The sequence below is a fragment of the Micromesistius poutassou genome, assembly GCF_964030765.1.
Source record: "Micromesistius poutassou genome assembly, chromosome: 18".
Lineage (NCBI taxonomy): Eukaryota > Metazoa > Chordata > Actinopteri > Gadiformes > Gadidae > Micromesistius > Micromesistius poutassou.
In genome coordinates, this window is record NC_140288.1 from 11,956,976 (window position 1) to 11,976,975 (window position 20,000).

At 47.9% G+C, this 20,000-nt stretch overlaps 2 protein-coding genes across 2 annotated transcripts; one reads left to right on the forward strand and one right to left on the reverse strand.

Moving 5' to 3' along the window:
• Nucleotides 1-747: 747 nt before the first annotated feature.
• Nucleotides 748-11,681, reverse strand: abcd2 (ATP-binding cassette, sub-family D (ALD), member 2; the record flags this gene model as incomplete). Its single annotated transcript, XM_084483307.1, has 7 exons — nt 10,567-11,681; nt 9,696-9,876; nt 8,207-8,328; nt 2,952-3,117; nt 1,970-2,064; nt 1,255-1,494; nt 748-777 (listed from the first exon to the last, which is right to left on the reverse strand). The coding sequence occupies exons 1-7, from the start codon at nt 11,506-11,508 to the stop codon at nt 748-750; spliced, it is 1,776 nt and encodes a 591-aa protein (XP_084339433.1). The 5' UTR covers nt 11,509-11,681.
• A 747-nt stretch (nt 11,682-12,428) lies between these two features.
• redic1 (regulator of DNA class I crossover intermediates 1) lies at nt 12,429-19,223 on the forward strand (the record flags this gene model as incomplete). The annotated part of the gene is made up of 15 exons (XM_084483308.1): nt 12,429-12,451; nt 12,807-12,846; nt 12,957-13,104; nt 13,935-14,067; nt 14,617-14,674; nt 14,780-14,906; nt 15,211-15,344; nt 15,885-16,012; nt 16,480-16,628; nt 16,708-16,780; nt 16,865-16,916; nt 17,227-17,254; nt 17,351-17,415; nt 17,667-18,204; nt 19,114-19,223. 15 exons carry the CDS (start codon nt 12,429-12,431, stop codon nt 19,221-19,223), a joined length of 1,806 nt encoding a protein of 601 aa, XP_084339434.1.
• Between the last annotated feature and the right edge of the window lie 777 nt (nt 19,224-20,000).

Sequence of the window (20,000 nt, forward strand, 5' to 3'; positions counted from 1 at the left end):
GTAAGCTCAGCGGTGGACAGTTGCTCTCATCTGCGTGTGTCTATATATGTATCTTTGTTTTGTTTCCACTGTGTTATGTCGTGTGTAATGTGTATATGTGTTCTATGCATACAATGGCTGCTGGGTCGCAAGACAAATTTCAGCCAAGCTGACAATAAAGTTTGATATCTATCTATCTATCTATCTATATCTAGTCGCAGCGCAGGGGAGGACTGCATTGTGAAGGGCTTAAGACACTTGGAAGTGCAGCACTCTTGCGTCTCTCTGGTTGAATGCTTCATGTTTGGTTCTTATGGCCTCACTTTGGTTTGGATGAGGGCGTGGTCTGCTAACCTAACGTGTCTTGTATCAGTACGGTGTGTTTGGTGTTTACACTGTATGCACTGTGCGTACACTGTGTCTGTGTGTCTACTGTCAGTGAGTGACTGAGTACAGTGTGTTTGGTGTTTACACTGTATGCACTGTGTGTACACTGTGTCTGTGTGTCTACTGTCAGTCAGTGATTGAGTGCGTGTTTGCGTGCAGTACAGTTCCATGTTCCATGTGAGTACCATAAAAGATTCACACACAGCCGGAGGCTGACAGCTCCGTCGGGGTCATGTTACTCTTTAAAGTTGAGGACTGGTTCATAGTCATTTATCAAAGGCTTTTTCCTGAGTGACATCCAGTGAACTCAGATACAGTACATGTCATCACGGAGCAGGTAGGGGTGAGGGTGTCTTGCTCAAGGACGCCTTCAGGGAACGGTCATTGGGGATGGAACCCAGAACCTTTCATCTGGGAGTCAAACAATCAAACCACTATGCTGTTCTGAGTATAGTGAAGTCTGGCTGGGTGAGGTGGTTTCACTCCAACAGTGAAGCCACAGATGATTTCTCTTCCCCACTTCTGTCCAGTGATGCGAAGCGTCTAGACCTTTATCCCACTGTAGCGTCGCAAATGCAGAAGTGTCCAGAAATGGCACGACCTGGTAAATGTTACGATTATGTGACGTCACCAGGATGCACCTGGTTCGGGTGTCTATCCGCACCCTACGTACATGCGTGTGAGTGTGTGCGCATGTGAACGCGTGCGTCGTGCTTGTGTGTGCGTCCTCTGCATTGCATGGATGTGTGTGTGTGTGTGTGTGTATGCGGTGTATGCGTGTCCTTGCCTTGCATGGATGCATGCGTGTGTGTTTGTGTGCGCGATGGGTGGTGTGTGGTGGGTGGTGTGTGGTGGGTGGTGTATGGTGGGTGGTGTATGGTGGGTGGCGTGTGGTGGGTGCTGTGTGGTGCGTGGTGTATGGTGTATGGTGGGTGGTGGGTGGCGGGTGCTGCGTGGCGGGTGGTGCGTGGTGTGTGTGTACCTCTGGGGGATGTAGAACATGTGCTTGGGGGAGGGTTTGTAGAGGACGCCCCCGTAGACCGGCCACAGGCCGCTGAGGATGCGGAACAGAGAGCTCTTCCCACAGCCGTTAGGGCCGGTGATCAGCAGGTGCATGCCCTCCTCCACCTGCGCGCACACACACACACACACACACACACACACACACACACACACACACACACACACACACACACACACACACACACACACACACACACACACACACACACACACACACACACACACACACACACACACACACACACGATTATTCAGGAGGAAGGTGAGGCGATGTAAGTGATTGTTGAGGAAGTGAGGGAGGAGGATGAGGTGGAGGAGGAAGGGAGGGAGGAGGTGGAGGGTGAAGGAGGAGGAGGTGGAGGGGGAAGGAGGTGGAGGGTGAAGGAGGATGAGGTGGAGGAGGAAGGGAGGGAGGAGGTGGAGGGTGAAGGAGGAGGAGGTGGAGGGGGAAGGAGGTGGAGGGTGAAGGAGGATGAGGTGGAGGAGGAAGGAGGTGAGGCAGAAGGCGAAAGGTGAAGGAGGTGGAGGGTGAAGGAGGAGGAGGAGGGGGAAGGAGGAGAAGGAGAATCAGGAGCTCCACCTTTAAGTTGAGGCAGGAGACGACCACGTCTCCATTGGGGGTGATGATGGGGACGTCCTCACACACGATCCCTTGATCCACGTCGATCACGTGCCCTGGAGAGAGAGACACACACACACACACACACACACACACACACACACACACACACACACACACACACACACACACACACACACACACACACACACACACACACACACACACACACACACACACACACACACACACACACACAATTACTCATCGATCCCTGCCAGCCTGGGGACAGCGTCACTAGCTCTGTCATTAGCGTGTCTGTGGACTAGTGTCCAACATCCTTACCACCAGCATATCCCGCCTCTCCTCACACAACATGTTCTGTGTATCTACACAGGATATGGTAATGCAAATAAACACAGCTGATAAGCCGTGTGTGTGAGAGATCTCTATCTAATGCTAAGCCATTGTGTGTGAGTGTGTGTGCCAGTGTGTGTGTGTGTGTGGCAATGTGTGTGTGTGTGTGTGCCAGTGTATGTGTGCCAGTGTGCGTGTGCGTGTGTGTGTGTTCTCTATCTGATGCTTATATGTTTTGTGTGACTGTGTGTGGAATCTCTTTCTAATGCTAATGTGTTGTGTGTGTATCTCAGAGTCTGCTCAGGCTAACGCTAACGCTCACACTCAGGCTAACGCTAACGCTCAGGCTAACGCTCACGCTCAGGCTAACGCTCACACTCAGGCTAACGCTAACGCTCAGGCTTACGCTAAGGCTAACGCTAAGGCTAACGCTCAGACTAACGCTAACGCTCAGGCTAACGCTCACACTCAGGCTAACGCTCACACTCAGGCTAACGCTCACACTCAGGCTAATGCTAACGCTCAGGCTAACGCTAACGCTCACACTCAGGCTAACGCTCACACTCAGGCTAACGCTAACACTCATGCTAACGCTAACACTCAGGCTAACGCTAACGCTCAGGCTAACGCTCAGGCTGCCGCTGACCTTTGATCTCCATCGGGCCCTCGAGGTGCAGCGGCGTCTTGCTCTTGGTCTCGGCGCCGCTGGCGTTGGTGGACTCCTCGGAGCGCTTGTACACGCCGCGCTGCACCTCGCCGAACACCAGGAACATGTTGTGCACCCGCGCCGTGTAGCCCGCCAGCTCCGTCACCTGGACACACACACACACACACACACACACACACACACACACACACACACACACACACACACACACACACACACACACACACACACACACACACACACACACACACACACACACACACACACACACCATGTTTTACTCTTCAAGCTAGAAGGACTCTTAAATGCCAAATCACACACACTCATCAAAAGGATCTTAAGGTATCTGTTGCTATTCCTCTTAACCATTTAAAAAAATGACTCAAGCACCTTAGTACTGTAGATGCTTTCACTAACAACCCTATCAGTGTGTTTCAGTGTGGTTTTGTGCGTCATCTGTCTTGCTTTGTCTTACCTGTTTCTTGTCATTTAACCTTCCCAGTGTTATGTATGTTTTGTTGAAGCTGTCTTTTCTGTGCTCTGTTTCTATGTCACGTAGTATTTTTGTGTATTGTCTGCGTGCTCTGTTTCTATGTTTCATCATGTTTTTTGTGCAATATCTATACGTCTATACGTCTATATCTATACGTCTCTCTTGAAACTAGGCTAAAGGTCTCAATGGGACTCAACTGGATAAATAAATAAAAAACATAAAATAAAACACACAGGGTCGAAGGTCATCCCCACGGCAACATCATCGACCGGTAGCACACAGTGACCCCGACACGAGCGATCGCACAGGTTGAAGTGACCGGGTTTATCTCGTTTATACCACACGTGTGAGAGAGTGTGAATGAGTGGTAGAGAGATAGAGAGAGTGAGTGAATGGTAGAGAGATACAGAGAGCGAGAGTGAGAAAGAAAGAAAGAAAGAAAGAAAGAAAGAGAGAGGGAGTGGTAGAGAGATATAGAGAGAGGGAGGTAGAGAGAGTGAGTGAGTGGTAGAGAGATACAGAGAGTGAGTGAATGGTAGAGAGATACAGAGATACAGAGAGCGAGAAAGAAAGAGGGAGTGGTAGAGAGATACAGAGGTAGAGATACAGAGAGAGAGAGGTAGAGAGTGAGTGAGTGAGGCAGTGAGTGAGAGACACACAGCACAGATACCTAAGTACAGAGCTGATTTGAGAGTTGACAGAGAGAAATAGCATGACCAACAATAATAACATCAACCCTAACCCAACAACAACATAATGTTAACATTATAATGACAGCTTATGCATTAGCCACTTAGCACATTGAGTCAAATAACACATTGTAATAAGAAAGACAAATATGGAAATATGATAGCGATAAACTTCTCTAGTTGTGTTCTACTTATTAGACCAACTCTGCCACACAGATTCTCGTCACACCCAGGACAACGGAAGACTATAAAGGCTCACATTTATACAACTGAACAAACCATTGCATGGAAGAGGGGACCTTCAAGGAAAGAAGGATTACAAACACCACCAGAAAGACAAAGAGAGAAACATTAGAGACAAACTGAGTGAGGGGGCCACAGGCTGTTGACTCAGCCTTCTCATGAGGAGCCAACATCTCAGCAGGCGTTCTGCATGGCCACATGTGACCGAGGACATCAGCATATCAGTGGCTCTGGTACATTAATCAAAGGGCCCTGTGAGACCAGACCATATCCTGGAACAAAGACTCTGAAGTGCAACTCAAACACCATGTTTGTGTGTTTTTCTTTTTAAAAGAAAAGAGACAAGAGAGACCAAACTTAACGTTTTATGTTTGTACATAAACATACGCACAGCTGTTAGTAAACAGAACTGTATGTTGTTCATCCTTGCACTTGAAAATAATGCTTAGCATTGTGTAGCATCTTATCCTAGCTACCTTTGTTGTATACGGGACACACACACACACACACACACACACACACACACACACACACACACACACACACACACACACACACACACACACACACACACACACACACACACACACACACACACAGTCTCCCCGAGGACCCCTCAGCCCTGTGGAGCTGCAGAGAGCATCCTGTCAGGATACAGCGCAGGAGGCCCCCGCAGGGAGCAGCGCGCTCAACGCACCGCTGGAGCGGCAGGTGCGGAGCCGGAGCCCGGGGGGGGGGTCCCGGGGGGTCCCGGGGGATCCACCACCCTAACGACAGGCTGGTTCAGCGGCTCAGTCAGGAGAGAGCCTCCGCACTCACAGCACAGCGGAGAGGCTGAGGCACGGCGCCTGTCCCCCGCCATCAGGACCGGGACCCGTGATCACCAGGGACCCCACTACGTTACACATAGTCCCTCTTGTGGGCGCACACACACACACACACACACACACACACACACACACACACACACACACACACACACACACACACACACACACACACACACACACACACACACACACACACACACACACACACACACACACACACACACTTTGCGAACGCAAATATTTCTTTGCTTTTCAAATGTTTTCATGTTTCTCACAGATCCCTTATTTACATCAAGGCCTACCCCTATTGCACATAGTGTTGATTCTTTTCACTGAAAATATAGTCTTAATTGTAAATACTGATATAGCTCTGCCACTTTTCACATCACTGCATGTCCTGTATGTGATGTTGCTAAGCTTTGAACTCACTCACACAACCTTGCTAGCACTGGAGGCTGGGACCATCTGAAGACTCATTATTACCGTGAATACAAATGTCTCTTCCGTGCTTTCCTACATGGCCTTTGTCACATGATGTAGAGTATGTGTATGTAGTCAACAAGTTCCTGTTTGTTGAACTGGTTCTCTGTCCAGTTCCTTGTGGGCGTGCGTGTGCATGCGTGCATGCGTGCGTGCCTGTGTGTGTGTGCGTGCGTGCATGTGTGGTTAAAGAGCAACAGATGGAGGAACAACATGTACACACGCTCACGGACACGCACAGACACGCACAGACACACACAGACACACACACAGACACGCACACACGCTGGGCTGACCAGTCGCTGTGTACAAGTTACTTCACGTGTTAAAAGCAGCCTAGCGAACAACACCTCAGTGTGTCTTGTGACTGTAGTTACCGTTTGTGACCGTGGAGCGGTCAGTGTTATTGTACTGGATCCACACGTGATGGGAGATGAAGAGCCCAGGGCGCAGCGCCGTGTCCCGACCGGATGAGCTAGTGTTAGTCACAACACACACACACACCCTCGAAGGAACCCGTCTCTCTACCACAACACACACACACCCTCGAAGGAACCCGTCTCTCTACCACAACACACACACACTCGAAGAAACCCGTCTCTCTACCACAACACACACACACACACACACACACACACACACACACACACACACACACACACACACACACACACACACACACACACACACACACACACACACACACACACACACACACACACACACACACACGCTGGAACCTGTCTCACTCTACCACGACACAGACAACCTGTATCACTCCACCACAACACACACACACACAATTTTACATGTTGTATTACAATCACACACATACATAAACACACACACACACACAGGCATATAGAAAGCATAACAATTACAAACGCGCCCCACCCACCGTGCATGTGATGCACCAGACTCAGCAGACAGGCATGCGGTGCTGCAAGAACACATTGCTTCAGGAATGCGTTCCTTCCCTACCTGCGCTTAACTCTGCTCCCGCGGGCACGTGATGGAACACATAGACTATGGTCACAGCCCTGCACTGAGCATGCTCACATCCAGACACACACACACACACACAACACAGCCCGCCCTTCTCATTGCCCCGGGCTACAGTGTTTTGCATCGTGACTCGGAGCAGAGGGCAGAGAAGCGGGCTCAACAGGTTGGATCTCTCCTGCATCAAATCAATACAATCACATGCTGCCCTGACACACCCGCCAAGAGCCACCAGCTGAACTCAGGTGCGGGCCGTCAACTGTCCAGGCTCCCGCTGTCAGCCTGCAGAGGGACGGAACCCAGGACCTTCCAGCCGGGAGTCACTCAGCCTGGCCACTAGACCAGCCTGCCCAACTTCATATATACTAATGTCACCTGACTATATTAGAAGGAAATGTAAACAAGCTGCCCATTAACTGCATAGACTACTGTGGGCCAATTCCCACGATGCATTGCTTTACCCCCTGACCTTAACTTACCTAAATGTATTGTGACAGTTCAACCTCACCGTTTCTATGAGAACGTTGCTCTGCCTGCACACAGACAACCTTAAAGTGAGTTGAAGTGAGTTTCAGACTCTTGCGTGGCTAATAACGATCCAATCCACTCGTTGGGCCTTATTCTTCCAGTCAGTCACAAGAACAACGCACGCACTACTGCATTCACTTATTCACGCATGCACTTCAAGAACGAAACAGAACAGACCTCCTTTCACAGCCCAATCCTCTTACAGATCTCCACACAATAGTTCCATTCTGACAGCATTAGGCATGTTTGCTGTTCGGCTCCGTTTATGTATGAAGAAATGAGTATTTCACATTACATTGATTTAAATCGAACGCTGCTGCATAGACTATGCAGTATAACAACTTAATACCTCTTGTTACACCGGGATGCTAGACCACGATTCACCTCAATGTAAAAGGTCATCCCAGGTCATTGCTCCTGTGGAAGGAGCATTGACCATGCTGTGACCGTCGCCCACTCTGTCACCATAACCTCTGCACATACTGCTGCTGGGAGCCTTTCATCCACTTTCACCCTCTGAATACAATACCTTCTGAACTGCTACCGAGTCTGATTAAAACGGTATGGTGATCTCATCTAAGCAAAACATACCTACGTCTGATGTGTCCAATTTAAATACTTTCCATCCTAGCAGATACACATAGGATAAGAAACAGAAACAGAAGATAGTATAATGTCAGAGTGACAGCATGACATGACAGCAGTCCTTACAGCAGTAACAACACTGTCATACAGCCGTCACTGTAAACCCTACGGGGGAAACGGACGCTGCTTTCTGTGCATGTGGAAACCCAAAACATTGGCACTGCTTCTACCTATGAACCATTTGCTTTCATGTTGCTTTAATTCACGTCTGTTTTAACGCACGCATTTGCTTGAGCTTCCTGTTTTAATACAGTAAATGTCAGGATCTTATTGAACCGTGACATTGTTTTGCTGGATAGACCACTAGTGATTCAAGTCGCTCACCTCCTTGTACGAGGACATGATCCTCTCGATGGCGTCGGCTCCAGACACCAGCAGGTTACGGGCCGTGGTGAACGCCTCCGTGCGCTCGCTCACCATCACCTGGACCGGGCCGTCCACCACTTCTGCAGAGGGAGAGAGACATAAAGAGACAGAGGAAGAGAGGGGGAGAGAGAGACACAGAGACAGAGAGAGAGAGAACGAGAGAGACATAAAGAGACAGAGGAAGAGAGAGAGGAAGAGAGGGGGAGAGAGAGACACAGAGAGAGAGACACAGAGAGAGACACACAGAGAGAGAGAGAGAGAGACATAAGGAGACAGAGAGCAAGAGAGAGAGAGACATACAGAGACAGAGCGAGAGAAGGAGAAAGATTTATGGTTATGGAATAGTTGATGGTTATCTTCACAAGCTAAAGTTTACCGCTACGTCCGTCTCGTTTACAACCCCAGTAAAACAAGACAGATTGTTTAAGTCACCTGCAGTGATAATTGCTTCTTGTTTATGATTATTAGATTATAAATTGGTTGGTCATATACTACAGGTTATTTACTTTTTACGCTATGAGTGGCAGGTAAGGCGTCCCTATTACTCAATGATTTGTAGTATGTATGCAATATTTTTCTCCCACAAAACATACATTTAACCTCATAACAGTTTAAGAGAATCCTTCCAACTTGGAGGCTTACCGTTTGGAGGCTTACAGTTTAGCATCCTGCTGATTATGTGGATTGTTTAGTGTTTTAGTCAACCCTTAATATTAATATTTACTGTCCAGACACCATCAGACTTAACAGGCAGTCACTGCCCACTGTGCCGGTGTACAGCGGTGAGTGTATAATATAACTGTGTATGAGTATATGGTGAATAAATACAAAACACTGGACCACGGAAGTCTAGTGAAACCTTACTACCCCAGGCCTGTATGCATCCCTCTCCCTGATGTAAACACATCAAATCATTTGAATAGATTTGTTAAATAGATCACACCCCAGACCTCTACTCTACTGCAAACCACAGTCTCCCTGTGATTGAGCTCATATCCAATTACAGCTCCTGAACCGTGATGAAAATTATCAGTGCAGCGCAGTAAAGTGAGAATACAAGAACGCAGGTTAGACAGAGGCTGAACGGCAATCCTAGCTGTCCCAGAAGGAGGTATCACTCTGCTGTGTTTCTTCTCAAGGGTGATTCCCTTTCTGGAGTCAGGCCTTTAGAGGGATTAAGGGTATACTATAGTTAGGGTGACATAACTATCTGGCCTGTGAAGCCCTTTGAGACTGTACCGGTGATTAAGGGCTATACAAATAACATTTTATTGATTTGACGTGAAATCAGTGACTTTCCTGGATCTCAGACTGTGTGTTAAATGTTGTGTACACTGATTTGATATGTAACAGCGAGATACGTCCAGGCGACCGCCAACAACTCGATCGGGGTCACTGAGCCGTGACCTCAAGGGGGTGAACGGGCCAATTGGACCGGAGCTCTCACCCATGTCGGCGAATCCGGTGCCGGTGATGATGGGCACGGCCACCATGACGAGGCCGGCGGCGCTCCACACGTACTTCATGAGGAACTGCTCCACCATGACGTACCACAGCCGCTTGGACAGGATCAGGTTCATCTGGTCAGCCAGAGCCGCGTAGCACTTCTGCAGCTGGCGCATCTCCACCTGAGAGAGAGAGACAGTTAGCCACCAGAAAGAGAAAGAGACAGTTTAACCAACTGAGAGAGAAACTGTTTATCCACCTGAGAGAGAGACAATTTAACCAACTGAGACTCTCGACTCTCAGTCATCACACACGTTTACCCACCGTGGCTTTAGGTGCCGGCCTGCTCATGCTTTGGGATTGAACCCTTTCCTTTGGGAGTATAATAGCATAACTGCTCTGCCGCCCGCTGTCTGTATAGTAGTATCACTGTTGTTATTGCTTTGTTATGAGGGTTTCCATGCGGTCGTTTTGTTTATGTTGATTTGGAAACGCTCCGACAAAGCTCTTTTGAAATGAGGGATTGAACCCAGCTTTTTTATTTTTATTATTGAACTATTTCGGGAAAGTTTGTTCAAGTTGGAGTCCCATGTCAATAAAGAGCGTAAACCCTTTACGCTTGAGTGTAAAGTAATCGAAAGCGGAGAGGCTGAAGGGATCTCTCCTGTACAAACATCAGTCATGTGTAAACATCTGCACAGAGTGACCTACATACATCAATACTAACAATTCGTAATTAGATACGATCGGGTTTTAAAGATCGACCAACTGTTGACAACTGTTTAAATGGGATACTAACTGGTGACCACTGTTTTGGTAGGATACAAACTGGTCTTTTCAGAACGCAACGTTCTTACGAGCCCGTTCCTTACGCTGTGTCCCGCATAGAAAGCGATCTCCTCGGCGTTCGCGATGATCCTGGAGTGCACGTAACGCAGGTACCCCTTCCTGTTGGCCTCCTCCGCCACCAGCTTCCCGAACTTGGGCGAACAGGCGCGCAGCACCTTGGCCGTGGCGAAGACCACCAGGCCGGCCAGCAGGGTGGGCGCCGAGGCGTTAGCCCCCCTGGAGCGGGCGGTCTGGATCAGCGTGTAGGACGTGAGCATCACGTCCAGGATGGGCTTGGTGAGGTTGGAGTACAGATGCGCCACGGACTGGGAGAACATCATGACGTCCTCCGTGAGGGACTGGTCCGGGTTGGCCAGCCGCCCGTCCATGTTGCTGACCCGGTAGTAGGTCTGGTCCGTGAAGTAGGTCCGGTAGGCATGGTCCACCAGCCGCGTGCGGAACGCCAACGCCAGCTTGCACTCCAGGTAGCGGATCACGCTGTTGACGAAGGTGGCCGGGATGGCGATGAGCAGCCACTTCATCAGCTGCAGCATGAAGTTCCGCGGGTTCTTCTCCACGATCGACTTGACGATCTTCCCGTCCAGACTCGCCACGAATATGGACAGGAACGTCCTGGAGATCAACGCGACGGAGTGTAACGACAGCAGGGCCAGCTCTTTGGACACGAGCCTGGGGAAGAGGATCTTGAGGAGGTCCACAATCTGTCTGAAGAACAGCGCGTTCAGCTCCGGGGAGGGCTTCTTCTTGGGCTCCGCGAAGGACTTCACCACCAAAGCCGTGGAGCCGTTCTCCACCTTGGAGACCTGCGTGACGTCCCTGCAGCCCTGCTGCCTGGAGACCCGTCTCCAGATGACGGGGTACAGGGTCTTGATGCCGTAGGCGGCGGCCGCCAGGACGACGGCGCGCTTCGCGGCGGACGTTCGGTCCCATTTCACTTTAGACGCCGCATCCAGGATATAGGACATGTTGTTCCCGATCCCGGTGCACAAATACCGCGCGGTTCAGTCGTCCTCGCGTGATATCGTTCCGGAACGGGCGAGAATGTATGATTTCCGGAACGGGAAATCATACGAAAGAAATGCGACGCAAAAGGAGAATACCCTTTGATGTTTTGGCGTGAAGATGGCCTGCACCACAGACCGCTACATCCTGCTTCCCAGCGTCGTTCCGCTGTTGCGCTGCACCGTCGCGCCGTTTCATTGGCCGGGGCGGCGCCCCCGCCTGCCGCTGATTGGCTGCGTAACAGAACGTATGCGCTGTACTGCCTTTTACATAACTCAGAGAGAGATCGCTTTACACTGACAACCCTGCTATTTTTAAACACTGCAGGCCGAGAGACGTACATCTTATATGTTCTTTTTGATTGTTTTTTTTGTGTTATTTGTATTTTATTTTTGCATCTCACTTTCTAACTGTTTGGGTGATGTATGTTTAACGCGTGTTTCCAATGCCTTTACAACCTGAATAAAACCCTTTTGATAATAATTTCTAACATAAATGTATTCATACGAGGGTCAGGATGCCATTCAAATAAACAGTTTTACCTTAAGATTGTAAAAAAGTAAACTTTAAACCCAGTCAACGTGTCTTCTGTTGACCCCTGCGTGTCGACGTAAGTAACTGTTGACGTAAAGTGGGCGTTTCCTAAATGCGTTTTAAAGCGCGTGGCGGGACGCAGAGTGACGTTGAAAGACGTTGGTTTCGCTCGAGCAACGAAAAAATATCGATTTTTTTTTATTTAATTCAACGATAATCTCAATTATTTAAATGAATTAATAATCCTTAGTCACTATATTTATTACTTTAACCACACACCCGTAACACATTTCATTGCTTTAGGCTTAACTTTTATTTACAATAGTCTGACGAAATCTGTTATCTGAGAATGAACTGGGTCGGCGGGTCAAGGTGCGACCGTTCATACATATACATTATATATATACATTTACATTATATATATACATATACATATACATATACATTATATATATATACATATACATATACATCAGCTATGGAGAAGTTGTCGTAATGTTATAGTTGTACCTTAATGTAATACAGTTGTATCTTAATGTAATGATGTAATATAGTTGTACTAGGCCACAGTTGCCTACCAACTAGTTGTAGCCTACCAGTGTAGTCTAATTCTAATATATAGTTCACCACTAACTATAGTGTACTTTAATCAAGTTGTTATGTGCTTGGGGTGTCTTAGCCTTTTAAACATGATATATTTCTAATAAACATCCCGTTGAATGCACAGGAGTCGGTATATGATGAGATGTGATACCAAAAAGCAAAGGGTAAGTAAACTCACGAGAGAGAAAAGCAATTTGAAACCAGAGACTGAGCTTTTTTGCGTTATAAGTTTGAGGATTAAAACGAATAATAACTCTATAGTTTTGGACTTCAGGAGTTCTTTGAGAAGAAGAAGCTGAGCCGTAGGCTCCACACCCTGGGGATCCCCGTCCCGTCCTCGCCCGCGGGCAGCGGGTCCGGCAGCATGGACCTGGTCACTCTGTTCATAGTCAACCAGATCGCTGCCAAGAAGGAAGTCAAAGGTGAGAACTAGTCATCCATGAGTGTTTTTAGATGTATATGAACCCAGATACGCAGAGGGATACAATAAGACGGCACAAATTACTTTGGAAATGTGGGTGTCACAGCATAAAGTACACGATGGAAGTACATTCACATGTAGGGCATTTAGCAGACGCTTTTCTCTAAAGCGACTTAAAAGAAGTACATTTGTCAGAAGAAAGAAACAACAATATATCGCTGTCGGTACAGTAAGGATGTTCATAGACTCAAGCGCCAAGCACTAACAGTCGCTAGGTTAACCCATTCCCCGTATACACTAACCACCACTAGGTTAACCCATTCCCCGTATACACTAACCACCATTAGGTTAACCCATTCCCCGTATACACTAACCATCACTAGGTTAACCCATTCCTCGTATACACTAACCACCACTAGGTTAACCCATTCCCCATAGACACTAACCATCACTAGGTTAACCCATTCCCCGTATACACTAACCATCACTAGGTTAACCCATTCCCCGTATACACTAACCACCACTAGGTTAACCCATTCCCCGTATACACTAACCACCACTAGGTTAACCCATTCCCCGTATACACTAACCATCACTAGGTTAACCCATTTCCCCGTATACACTAACAGTCGCTAGGTTAACCCATTCCCCGTATACACTAACCACCACTAGGTTAACCCGTTCCCCGTATACACTAACCACCACTAGGTTAACCCATTCCCCGTATACACTAACCACCACTAGGTTAACCCATTCACCGTATACCACAAACAAAGAGATAGGCCTACTACTATATGCACACTATGAGAGGGTTGTGGGCTGTGATTCTAGACAAGCCTGTGGTGACGGTTCTGGGAGGTGGGAGAGGACTTCCCAGAAGCATGAAGAACCGACCGCTAGAGCTTCCCATGAGTCCAGGCCCTCCCTCACAGCTCAGCCTGTCAGAGAGCGAACCCTATTACAGGTATTAACGAGCTGAATGTCAGCCATGATCACATGGAAAATCATCTTTCATTTGCTCAAGTCACTGCATACAATAGTGCGGTTGCATTAATTTGACCCTCTGGTTGAAGTTAGGGTTAGCAATATATTTACATTTACATTTAGGGCATTAAGCAGACACTTTTATCCAAAGCGACTTTCAATAAGTACATTTGTCATAAGAAAGAGAAAACAATAATATATCACTGTTGGTACAGTAAGGATGTTCATAGAACCAAGCAGGCTATGCAGAGTCTAGGTGAACTCTGAACAAGTGAGCCTTGAACATACATACATTGCAATACATGCAATCTATGTGACTTTGAACTTCAAGATCTGTTGCAAGCGGTTGACCTGAAATAGTATCTTCTATAGTACATTATTTATGATCTTACTCAATGCTCAGTGTATACCAGCTTGTGTATTGATGTCAATATGTTTCTATTTTTTTTTTTTGTCCCATCCATTCGTTCCTTCCTCCTTAACTCCTTTCTACCTTCCCTATATCCTCCCCTCCTACCGTGTCTCCTAGTGTTCAGAGAGTGAAGAGGAGGAAACCCCTCATGTCAGATGCCTTCAGGTGTCAGCAGGTGAGCATATTGATACGTGGTACATACATGGCACATGTGTGATACATACCAGGCCAATGAAACATGTGGAGGCATTAGAGTCTCTGTCGTCTGCTCCATCCCCAGCTGTCCCCGGTGCCGGAGTCCAGCTTCTCAGACCACAGCTCCTCAGACCCGGTCCAGCACCACATCTCTCCTTTGCTCAGCCCCTTCTCCTCAGCCTGCTCTGCCTCCTCCAGACCAGGCCCTGGAGGTAGCTCACACTGTTTCCTCACTTCAACCACTTCAAGACAAGTTTACTACACGCAATTTCCTTTAGCAGTTGGGATTGGATTTTTCCATCTTATGAAACCAAGTCAACCATTTGACTTTTGACTGTAGGTATCGTATGCTGGGATGTGTTTGATGGTTTTGCTCACTGAGTTAGCCATCACAACAGAATGTAATGATATACGGTGATGTGCAGGATGAAACTGGCCTCTTTGTACTTTTACCGACTTTATGAAACTTGAGAATATATCAATTACAAAGTCGAGGACAGGAGCATGGAGAGTCAGATGTGTTGGTGTGGTGGTTTTTTGGTTTGGTGTTTCCAGGGCAACCAGACCTCCAGCATCGAAACCTGTCCCAACTCCATCCCTGCTCTCCATCTCCTCAAGCATGGACCACCTCAGACCTCCAGGACACCCAGGTACCGGGAGAACGCAATCCAGTTAGGGCCCCTACACCACCACCAGGTGTGAGGCTGCTTAGGCCCCTACACCACCACCAGGTGTGAGGCTGCTTAGGCCCCTAAACCACCACCAGGTGTGAGGCTGCTTAAAAGCCTGCCTGTAAGAGTCATCTCCAGTGGGAGTGTCCACCCAGATGGCAGAGGGATTAATCAGGTTTTTAAACGGCTGAAGTGACTAATCAACTGTCCACCAGGTTATGTAATAGGGCCTTCATAGGACTTCATATGGTGTGAAGAATAGAACAGTAGTGTTTTAGAGACCGGTCATACTTAGTGTTAAGGCTCTAGGGTTTGCTGCCCTGGACATATTTTCCTGAAGGTGTTCCCTACTCTTTCCTAGTCAAACAAACGGGATACAGTGTGTTTATATACATTATACACTAGTGATGTTTTTAATAATTTCATTATCATTTGTTTGGTTTCTAATGCCAAATTAGTTTTGGTTTTGTTTCCTAACGTTCCAACTGAGAGGCCCATAATGGTGTCTTCTGTGTTGAGTTCCGTCCCTTTTCCCAGCCCGGACCTTTGAGGGACGCGATCCAGTGGTCCTCAGGAGCCGCCACGCCCTGCTACCTCCCTGACCCCCAGTCGGTCTCCAGGGCCCTCTTCAGAAGCCCTCTCCCCCAGTGAGTGGGCCCTCTTTAGCCTCTGACTGGACGCTTTTATCCAAAGCGATTTACAATAAGAACATTTGTCAGAAGAAAGAGAAACAATATATCGCTGTCGGTACAGTAAGGATGTTCATAGAACCAAGTACTAAGTACCAAGTAGGTTAACCCATTCCCAGTATACAACAGAGATAGCTAGGATAAGATGCTACACAATGCTGCTAATTACTAAGTGCAAGGAAGTACAAAGTCACAATAAGTGCATAAGAGGGGTGTGTGGGGGGGGTAGGGGGGCTAACGTGTAGGTCCACCTCTTCCACAACACACACTGTCAACACTGAATCACTGTGAGCCAATCAGAATCCCAGGGAAAGGATGTGCACCACACCACACTCAGTAGGACAACGAGGTGATGACTGGTGGGGGCACCACGCAGGAGAGACTACTGTTCGATGGAGCCCTGGTCCTCTGCTCTGTGTTTACAGGGACGGCCCAGCCAGGGATCAACAAGGCTTCTCTAGTTTTTCAATCAGCCAATCAGAGGATAGGCTGCCTCTGCTCGGTTTCACCCTGGACCAATCAGAGACAGAGGAGCCGTTTGAGGAGGAGCTTTTCCGTGGATTTGGCAGGGAAGGTAGTCACCACTTTGGAAAAGTCTCTAAAAACACAAATTCATGTTTGGCTGTTTCTTTTAACTTTCCATTTGGTTTCAGCTTCTCATTTCCTGAGGTTGCAATCAGAAATTAATCTGAATGAGGAAACTCCTGCCCCTGTTTCCACCTTACAGTAAGCTTCTGAAACTTAATGTGGGAAACAAATATGTTTGCTTAGAGTCTTGCCTCCTGTTTAAAAGTGGATTGTGTCGTTCAGGAGCCCCAGAGATCCACAGAGAGCTAACTGCAAGGACAAAACCATAACACCGGTAGGCCTCTCACACGTACACAGCTTGGCTGCCCCAAAGTGGCTGTGATGGAGCACTACAACAACACAGCGAGTAAAAAGACCAGAAATCTAATTTTGGGTCCTTAGAAATTAACTCAAGCATTAAATGAAGACTGTTTTTCATAGAGTGTGTCTTATTGGATCTTCACAGATGCTTATTGGTTATTGTTGTTACTTAATACAACACAAAACAAGCCCAGAAGGATTGGTATACTGACAGACAGAATGGTAGAAAAAGGTGACATTCATACTCTTCATTAGTTTGTTCTGTTTTCTGCCTCATTTGTCAGTCGTCCAGCTGCACAAAGAGGAGCCCTGGTGAGTCTTAACGTCAGCCCCAATAACATCAGTTATATAACTAGGGAGTTCATGTGGTGATGGACAACAACCTTATTCTGTTTCCACACCTTCCAGCCTGCCTGGAATGTTCCCCCAGCTACTCTCCTATAGGCTGCTGCAGCAGCTCAGACTCTGAGAGTGTACGTTCAATATTTTATTAACATTATACAACTATTGACTCAGCGCTTTTGACAGTTCAGTTGTCTGAATGATATACTGGGAGCTGTAGATTGGATTGATTGGTGACTGAATTGTGATTGTTTGGTGATTGATTGCTGATTGATTGCTGATTCTTCCCCTGGTAGTGAACTGCTAAATGTTAAGCGCCACACTGCAGTCGTCTCCCTGTCAGCCCACAGGCTGCTGTTTTAAAAGCAGACGTGTGTTTCAGGACGCAGCCGACTGCCAGCTGTGTCTGCTGGCCGGATCCTCAAACACCTCGGAGGACGGGATCACCCTCAACAAGAGCTCCCAGTGGACCCCACAGGGCCCCCGCCCGGCCCGCCCCCCTACACCTCACACACCGACCCTAGGAGAGAGCTCAGACCAGCGGCCAGCGGACAGGCAGTCTGTCTCCGGCGACGGCAGAGAGCAGCCAGCGGCTCACCATGCCGCCGGACCACCGCCCCCGAGTGACCCCTTCAGACCCCCCGACACCAGGGACTCCGCAACGCAGACATGTGACGTCACAAACCGCCAGACGGCCGACGCTTCCACCCAATCGGCGGCGTGCGTCCCGGTCACCTGGTACGGCGCCGCTTCGACGGGCAGCGCACTACCGCCTCATGCCACGGGGGGGCAGACCCACTCCGGCGAGGACGGAGACGCGGCCCCGGGCGCGGGGCTGTCAGCGGGCTCCCAGAGAGGAGGAGACGATGGGCCGTGGAGGAGAGCCAGCAGAGAAGAAGGGCGTGGACACTACATTAGTGGTAATGCAATTAGACACGGCACTTTAACACGGAGGGGACAGCGGGTCGGGAGCGCCCCGCCCCTCTCAGCATGGATGACGGTCAGGGTCTTAATGGGCCAATTAACTCCTTCACTTCACCTCTCATTTGAATACACCACGGTTTATATTAGGAATCATAAGCAATCATCACCAGTAATCAGGGACTTGTAGTTTTGCACAGCTGGTAGTTGAGACATAGATTAGAGAATGATGAATGAATGGATGTGTTATTCGTGTCGTATTCAGTGTTTCAATAGTTTGTTATAGCCCATGTGGGATGGAGTCTTGTGTCATTTAAAATAAGTTATATATATATAAGCACCATAAGAGCTGATATATGATACCGTTTTAGAACCCATTTGATTTGAAACTATTAGAAACTAAAAGAACCAGGAGGACAGAAGGTGTTTACAGGATGTGTTAGGTGTGCTATCCAGTGTGTTGGTTTGTTCTGGTCCACTATGAACGGCCATGTGTTCTGGTCTCCTTACAGAGAGAGGACCGAAGCTCAGAGGAGGAGGAGGAGGAGCAGGAGAAGGAGCAGGAGGACTAGGAGCAGGAGGAGGAAGAGGAGCAGGAGGAGGAGGAAGAGAAGCAGGAGGAGGGGGAGGAAGAGCAGGAGAAGGAGCAGGAGGACTAGGAGCAGGAGGAGGAAGAGGAGCAGGTGGAGGAGGAAGTGAAGCAGGAGGAGGGGGAGGAAGAGCAGGAGAAGGAGGAGGAAGAGCAGGAGGGGGAGGAGGAGGAGGAGAAGCAGGAGGTGGGGGAGGAAGAGCAGGAGAAGGAGGAGGAAGAGCAGGAGGAGGAGGGGGAGGAGGAGGAGGAAGAGAAGCAGGAGGTGTGGGAGGAGGAGCAGGAGGAGGGAGGACAGCCTGTGTTGCAGCTCCTCCAGTGAAGGAGGTGACCTCTGGAAAGGTGATGGAGCGGTCGGAGGAGGTGGAGACCCTGCAGGAGATCGCTGACATCCTGCTCATGTTGAGGCAGAGGAAGCGGGAGGGGTGAGGACTGGTGAAGAGGCTTTATTTACAGGTCTGGTCGCCCACGTGTTGAAACAAGCTCTCTGTAACTCTTCAAACAGGGCTCACGGCTCATGTGTTAATTGTTCTTCATGCAGTAAGCCAAATAAAACTGCATATTTTTGGGTTGTTTATTTAAAGTTTATTTATTTCCTCATGTATTTATTCAAGTGTGTCCATGAATATATATTACGTTTTGTATACTATAAAGAATAGCAAAAACTTGAACAAGAATCAAATATACTATATATACTATACAGCAACATATTTGTCTATGAAAACTCATAAACTGTAGAACCACGTTTGTTTTACATAGAAAAACAAAATGGCCACTATGAACATACACACACACACATTTAGAAAAGAGCGAACTGAAGCCAACACAAGACAGAATCTGAGTAGGTCCTAGTTTGGACGGAAACACTACAAAGTAATGATAACGTATATCCGATCAAACATCCATTGCACGTGTTGGTGTGACATTAACGAGTCTCAAAACGAATCCACTCTCCATACAAAACTAGTCGGTTGCTGTTTAATCAAAATACTTTTCAAAAGAATACCTTGACATTTGAAATGTCCCTTTTGTGAATTTAATTTTACTTTGGTATATCATCTAAAATGATGTTCTGTCCAGTGGTGGACAGAAAATCATTAATAAGTGACCGTAAAGTAAATATATTTGATATAATAGAAATATTAATAATCAAACTACAGTTTAAAATGTCAAGGTAATACTTTTACTTAAATCCTCTCAAAATAC